The 8,047-nt window shown below is 37.9% G+C and overlaps 1 protein-coding gene across 7 annotated transcripts in view; it reads left to right on the top strand.

Annotated features, from left to right (window-relative positions):
• LOC150096138 (uncharacterized) overlaps nt 1-7,723 on the top strand; it is a 205,330-nt gene extending 197,607 nt beyond the window's left edge. For 6 of the 7 annotated variants that reach the window (XM_090408911.1, XM_090408915.1, XM_090408913.1 and 3 more), the window contains one exon: nt 7,365-7,720. In XM_090408911.1, the coding sequence (XP_090265037.1) occupies nt 7,365-7,523 (159 nt within the window). In that variant the 3' untranslated portion in view covers nt 7,524-7,720. Of the gene's footprint in view, nt 1-7,364 lie in introns of all 7 variants that reach the window. The other variant, XM_090408912.1, reaches the window with a different exon arrangement.
• Nucleotides 7,724-8,047: the final 324 nt, after the last annotated feature.

Below are 8,047 nucleotides of genomic sequence, written 5' to 3' on the forward strand. Positions count from 1 at the left end.
TCATCAGAATTCAAGGAGAACCGGCCTACCAGTCTGGAACTCTGGGGGGGGGCACCAGGGGGATTCCCCCCCTTTCGGGTCATTTGAATTCAAGGAGAACCAGCCTAACAGTCCAAGTTTTCAAAATTCGAGTCATCAGAATTCAAGGAGAACCGGCCTACCAGTCCGGAACTCTGGGGGGGGGCACCAGGGGGATTCTCCCCCTTTCGGGTCATTTGAATTCAAGGAGAACCAGCCTAACAGTCCAAGTTTTCAAAATTCGAGTCATCAGAATTCAAGGAGAAGCGACCTACCAGTCCGGAACTCGGGGGGGGGGGCGTTAGGGGGATGGGCCGCCTAGTATATATATATATATATATATATATATATGTGCACACACAGTTAAATAAAATGAAGTTAGGAAAAATTATCTTACCTAACTTTATTTTATTTAATCATATATATATATATATACACATTTTTTGTCAGTTATTGTTCTATTAGCTTTTTATATTCTTGTACTGAAGATACCTTTGATACTTAGGCAAAAATTATACTAATGAAAGAATATTTTATGTGAGTTTATTCTAGCATTATAATTTATTTAAATATGACTATTCATGTTATTTTCTTATTGAAACAAAGGAGTTGAGTTCAGGAGAAAGCAAGTGACCAGTGGTGTAACCACAGGGCTCAGTACTTGGTCCTCTGTTGTGATTTCACAGGAAATAATCAGTTGTTTGCTGACAGTGCTAAACTGAGAAGAGCAATAGTAAATGAATGTGATGCAGAGATACTGCAGGAAGACTTAAACAGACCAGCAGTATGGGCAAAGGTGAATGGCTGCCAGTTTAATGTGGCCAAGTGTAAGGTGATGACAAGCTGCACACTATATTGATGGAACTGAATTGCAGGAAACTGTTGAGGCTAAGGACTTGGGTGTGACTGTGGACAGGGAGTTGAAGTTTAGAGGATATATATAAGTAACCAAAACAGCACATCTAATTATGTGGTTATTGAAGAACACCAATAAGCAGTGACAGAGAGGTTATTGTTCCCATGTATACTTTAATAAAGCCATATCTTTTTTTACCTCACATCACTTACCTTGCACTACTGTTGTTACAGTTATTTAAACAAAGAAAAAGTTCTTAGTGAAGCGAAAAATGCTACACTAGTTAATACCACAGTTATCTATAAACATGGCAATCTTAATTTTCTGAAATGAAAATAACATTTAATAGTATTTTAAGCATGTTTCCTTAAGCTAAGCTATTAAGAATAACTTTTTTTGTTGTGACAGTTATTATACCTAAATTTTTCATTTGCATATCTGACATAAATGCTTTATTTATGCCATTTCATCATCATCAACAACAACCATGGGTCCAATGCCCGTAGGTGCCTGCTGCCATCTTGATATGATTCTTCTATTGCATTCTATTATTTTGTGCAAGATGACTCAGTTTGTGTATAGAGTTTCTGCACCATTTGACGATGTCATCACCCCATTCTCTGTTTGCTCTTCCTCTTTTGTTCTTTCCTTCAATCATTCCAAACGTTTTTAATTTTCTCTCATCATTCATTCTACATATATGGCCAAATAGACGTAGTTTCCTTTTGATTATTTTCTTGTTTAGGTTTTCTTTTGGTTGTATTTGTCTATAGATTTCCTCAGTGTTCACTTTCTGTATCTGGCTTATTCTCAAGATCTTTCTATAGCACTTCCTCTCAAATGCCAATATCCTCCTTTCAGATTCTCTCAGGAGTACCCAGGCCTCGCATCCATAGAGCATGCTGCTGAAGATACAGGTTTCTATAATGTGCAGTTTAGTTTGCATCTTTATAGCTCGGCACTTCCATATTTTGTCCATGACTTTTAAAATAGTTGTTGCTCTGGCTATTCTGATTTTTATCTCTTTTTTTGGGGTCCAAGTCATGCGTCATGTGGCATCCAAGATATGTGAAATGTTCAGCATTTTCCAGTTGAAATATGTCTATTGTAACTCTGTTCAGTAACTCCTGTTGTCCGAATATCATTGTTTTAGTTTTTTCAAAGTTGACATTTAGCCCATATCTTTTTCCTTCTGTGTATAGTGTTTGCAATGTCTGTTCCAACCTTGCTGTGTCTTCTTCAATCAGGACGATGTCATTGGCAAAGTAGAGGTAGTTTATTCTCATGCCATTTATTGAAATGCCTGCACCTTCTTCTTTAATCTTAACTAGTGTTCTTCCCAGATGTGTGATGAAGATGATTGGTGATATTGGGTCCGCTTGTCTTGTGCTTTGACTAGTGGCAAACCAGTCTCACCTGGTATTCTGATTTTTGCTTGTGCTTGGCTGTTTATATCTTTCATCAGGCAGATCAATTTATTGTCCACACCATAGGATTCCAAGACATCCCATGTTATATTTTGGTCAATATTATCAAATGCTTTTTGGAAGTCCACGAAACAGCAGTATATCTTTTTGTTCTTTCTTCAAGCTTTCTCTGCTATTAGTCTTAGTGCGAGTATTTGTTACACTATAGTTCGATCTTGTCGAAATCCGGCTTCCCATCCAGAAGATGTGCCTCCATATGCCCCTTCATGCATTCTGTTAGTATTTTCATCAGCACTTTGCCAAGATGACTCGTTAATGCAATAGTTCTGTAATTGGTGCATTCTGAAGCACTGCCTTTCTTATGAAGAACAACCAAGACCGATTTTTTCCACTCTTTGGGGGCATACCCTAATCTCCATATTTCATTATATAGCTTATGTATTTCTTTTACAACTGATTCTCCCCCATATTTTAGCATCTCGCCTATTATGTTGTCATTTCCAGGACTCTTGTTGTTCTTGAGATGTTTTATAGCCTTATTTGCCTCCTCTTCCAAAATGTCATTTTCAAAGATCTCTGCTGGTGGAGAGATTGCTTTTAGTTCTCTGATTACTTCTGTTGCAGTATCGTTTAGTTGATTTTTATATAGTTCACTGCAATATCTTATCCATCTGAGTATGATTTTTGTCTTGTCCATCAATACTTTATCATTTTCATCTTTGACTGCTACTCATCTTGTTTGCCACTTCCTATTGACATTTCTTATAAGTTTGTAGACCTCTCTCTTTGCACTGGTCCTCCAACCATTTGGCTTTATCGGATCTTGCTGCTTTCCATACTTCATTGCATTTTTGACAGTATAACTCATCTGCTTCCTCTGAATTATCTCTTTTAAGTTTCAGTTCTGTTTTCTCTTGTACCAATTTTAGAGTTTCCTGAGTTATCCATTTCTTGTTGATCTTTTCTCTTTCAGGAATTACTTCCTCTACTGCTTTTTTTAGCACTGTAGTCAGTCGTTCTGCTCTTGTATTTATATTTTGTTATTCACTTGGGGTCTTATGCTTAGTTTCCAGTATGTTCTGATATGCTGTTCTTAACCTATCTTCATTTAGTTTTGAGATGTCTCTAGCTTTTTGGAACTTTCCTTTGTACTTCTGTTTCAATTTTAGTCTTATATTTGCAATCACTAAGCTGTGGTCCAAATCAATATCAGCTCCTTGGAATGATCTGCACTGTTGAACTGAGGTTCTCCATTTCTGGTCTGTTAATATCAAGTCGATCATATTCCTGTTTGCCATTGAAGGAGCGCCACGGCCATTTACGACAATCTTTTTGTTGGAATTTGGTATTGCAAATCATCAGGTTGTTATCCATGGCAAATTCCAGAAGCATCTCTCTGTATTGATTTCTTTCTCCATATCCAAATTTTCCCATAACCTTTTCCCATCCTGTGTTATTTTTGCCAATCTTTGCATTCTAGTCTCCTCCAATGATGAGTATATCCTGCTTTGGCACCTCATCAATTTCTAGTTGTAGATCCCTGTAAAATCTCTCAATGTTTTCATCTGCACTCTCTGCAGTGGGCCCATATATTTGAATGGTCGCAATATTAAATGGTTGGGCACTGAATCTTGCAACCATTATTCTTTCACTAACTGGTTTGTATCCTATCATTGCCTGACAGGCCTTGTTACTTAGCAGGAAACCTACACCTGCTTCATGCTTACTTTCATTTCCTGACCAGAGAATTCTTCTGCCATTTGATTCTCCTGACAATGTCTATCTCATTTCTGAAATACCCAATATATCACATCTGTATTTCTTCATTTCTTCTTGAAGCAACTGCAATTTTCCAGTTGCCCAGAGTGTACGGACATTGCATGTGCCAATTGATATTCCATCCTTTACAGGCCTGAGTTTGATTTTTTTGTCTTTGTTTTCAGTAACTGATTTTTCGATCCAACCCCGATTACTCGATTGGGGACGCGGACCTTATTTGATCGGGCGATATCCGAGCCAGCATGAGTCTTTTCTCTTATTCTTTGGCATCAGATTTCAATCATGTTTTCTTTTTACTGTCAGCACATCGACACTTATCTGACAAACCCTTAGTCTTCCTTGAAGAGCCTGGGAGAGAATCAGAAGGAGCATATAGATTTAGACTTAGGGTGGCCTAAGCTCGCCTTGACACAGTACCGTCATTGGACTTCTGTGGCATTTTATAGAGTTACTGGAGTTGTCCACTAACCCACCACATCCTATTAGTATTACCGCTTCTTGTCCAGGACTGCTAATTGGCTATTCGCAGTTAGCCACCATCTCTGGTGGCCATTTCCCGATCTGCAACCTGGGGACCCATCTGGTGGCATGTAGCTTTGCCTCTGGGGGGAAAGACCCCCAGACCGGATTATGCCATTTACACACATATTACAGAGGAGAAGGATACACAGTAATATACTTGTATTTCACAAAAGCTTTTGATAGAGTACCTCATGATAAGTTGACAGTCAAACTAGAGCAGATGGGATTGGATAATAGATTAGTGCATTGGATTGGAGACTGGCTATCTGATAGGTATCAACAAGTTGTGTATGGGGGTGCAATATCCAGGAAAAGGAAAGTCACTAGTGGAGTGCCTCAGGGATCTGTTTTAGGGCCATTACTATTTAACTTGTATATTAATGATATTGGCGAAGATTTGGATGGAGATATTCAGTTGTTTGCAGATGATGCAAAGTTGGGACGAACCATAAAGAGCAGTGAAGATGTTGTGGCCTTGCAAGAAGACTTGAATAAATTGAGTGATTGGGCACAGGAATGAGGGATGTGAGTTCAGTGTTGCAAAATGTAAGGTTTTAAAATTTGGGAAACAAAGATGGGATGCAGAATTTATGCTTGGTGAGAATATATTGTTGGAAGTAGAGGAAATAAGAGATCTGGGGGTGATAGTGGATAAGGATCTAAAATTTAGGGGACACATCGCCAAAATTGTGAAGACAACATAAAGACTTCTGGGAATGATGCGGAGGACACTGACGTGTAGAAGTAGGGAGATTCTTGTTCCGTTGTATAAGGCTTTGATTAGGCCACACATGGACTATTGTGCCCAGATTTGGTCACCTGGTTTTCAGAAGGATGAAGAGATGTTGGAAAGGGTCCAAAGGCGACTGACTAAGGTAGTTTCTGACCTGTGGAATGTCGAGTATGAGGAAAGATTGAAAAGATGTAATTTGCAGAGTCAGTGGAGAGAAGGAAGAGGGGAGATATGATAGAGACCTACAAGTTGGTAAGGGGTTGTTATAGGATCAATGGTGGAGAAGTTCTACAGAGAATAGTGGGAGATCAGGGGAGAACCAGAGGTCATCCCTGGAAACTGTATAAAGAGGGTGTGAGTAGGGGAGTGAGAGGCAGGTTTTTTCGTGCAGAGTTGTGAGTGATTGGAATACCTTGCCTGAGAGTGTGGTGTCTGCAAGGAGTTTGAATGTGTTTAAGACGCAGTATGATGAGATGTGTGTGAGATAAAAGGACCTCCCAGATGAGTCTTTGACTCCATGAGGTCTTGTTTAATAATAATAATAATAATAATATATTATATGACTGCTTAAAAACCTTATTAACAATTACATGCATCTTCAAGTGAGGAAAAAAAAAAGTGATTCACTATATGATGATAGTTTGGGACCTAACATGTCATGTGATTTTAATACTTTCAGAACTTAATACTTAATACTTTTAATACTTACCAGATGTTCTGAAAGTATTATCATTATTAATATTATTCCTTACACCTCCAAGGAGTCCGAAGACTCATCACGGGAGGACACCTACAACTGTCTCAACTGCTTCAACCACTACACCGAACCTCTACTACGAATCAAAATCTCAGTTTTTAGAAAACCTACTCATACTGACAGATACCTTCATGCTTCTTCCCATCACTACCCTCTGCAAAAATTTGATATTATTTCCACCTTAGCACACCAGACCAAATCTTTATTAACAGAAGAAACAGAAATTGAAAATGAACTCCTTTTTCTTAAAAAGACTTTTATTAATAATGGTTTCTCTCCTAATAAGATTGACAAATTTCTTTCTGTCACTCAACTGCTTCTGAAGATCCCTCTTCCCCCCAGAACCTTTATTTCTTTGCCTTACATCAGCTCTCTTTCACCAAAACTGGCTAAAATTTTCAAGAAATTTAGCTTCAGAACTTGCTTCACTATGCTCCCAAAACTTCGCTCCATACTTAGTAAACCTAAAGAGAAACATCTTCCCACTCAGTTCCTAAGAGTCTACAAGATTTTATGTGATTATGGAAAGCCATACTATGGCCAGACTGCTAAATCCATCCTTTTATGTATGGAAGAACACCGTAGAGATATTTCGTACAACAGGACTAGAGCCAGCGCTCTCTCTCTCTAGCAATGTTCTTTTTTCTGTTAACTCAGATGAAGACTGCCAACGCTTAGTGGACTGGACACAAACTTCTAATATCCATGTTTGCTATGATGAACTTGAAAGAAAGATTGTCGAATCTAGAGAAATTACCTTAGATTCTTCCCATATCAACAACAGCTTAAGTTTCAATCTCTCTGATCACACATTGCCTCTGTTCAATACTGGCGCACTTGTGACAGCATGTAGTCAACTTTTATTTGGAACTCAAGCTCGCATTACTGTTTTCAAAATATACTACTGTCTTTTGTACTAGTACTGTTAATACAATTTTTAAGTCTCTGTTATTTTTTGTATATTTCTTTGATTGTGATGCCTGAAGAAGTTGATCCATTCAACGAAACTAGCAAACTAGTAGTATCTTTTTAAATAAATCATGTCACCTCTTTGTCTCTCGGTATCAGTCATTTAAACTAATTTATAATATTTTCTTCTGAATAAAAATGAACATCAAAAGTTGATGCTATTTTGAAGGTTTCATTTCAGCTAACATTTACAAATTTTATATATATATATATATATACACATATACTATGCTGTTTGAATATTATTTCTCTTTGGTCTCCCTACTCTGCACCTCTATTTCTTCCACCCACCCCTTCCCCCAGTTTTTAGAACATAGTAAAACCACTCATGCTCTTGGTCGACCTGGAACACCTGAAGAGGTAGCCAACACCATTGCATTTTTATCGTCCGATGCAGCTTCTTTTATTACGGGTGCCACTTTGCCAGTAGATGGAGGAAGACATGCACTTTGCCCACGATAATACATGTATTTTTCTAAAATAAATAAATTAATTAATTAAAAAATGATGTAATAGAAGATGTTTTTAAACTTTTTTTTTAAAATATTGAATCTGTTTGAAGGTTTTATATATATATATATATTTTTTTAATAATTAATAAGTTGTTCTGTATATAGTGCAAATTTTTCAAAATGTACGATAATTTTGTTGCAGAATAATTATGAATTTCAAATTCTGCTCTAATCAACGTAATTAATACGTACAAGTGCCTCCATAGCACAATTGGAAGAACGACGGTACATTACGCCCTTCGATTTTAATAGGCGCCCAAGTTTGATTCTCGTCGCGATGGGAGGAATCTTTATCTGGACGATTTCAATCGAAGGTGAGTTAGCCGATCTCATACGGAGGTAGCAGGGTTTTTTCTCCCGGAAACTCGGGTTTTTCATCTCGCATACAGACAAATCGGCCCTTCAGAACACATGCAACTTACAGACATAGAATACCAGTTGTGGTGATGGTGGTGGAGGTGGGCGGTAGATGGC

The sequence above is a fragment of the Typopeltis vanoorti genome, chromosome 19, assembly GCF_054136105.1.
Source record: "Typopeltis vanoorti isolate ZY-2024b chromosome 19, IOZ_Tvanoo_1.0, whole genome shotgun sequence".
NCBI classification, from domain to species: Eukaryota; Metazoa; Arthropoda; class Arachnida; order Uropygi; family Thelyphonidae; genus Typopeltis; species Typopeltis vanoorti.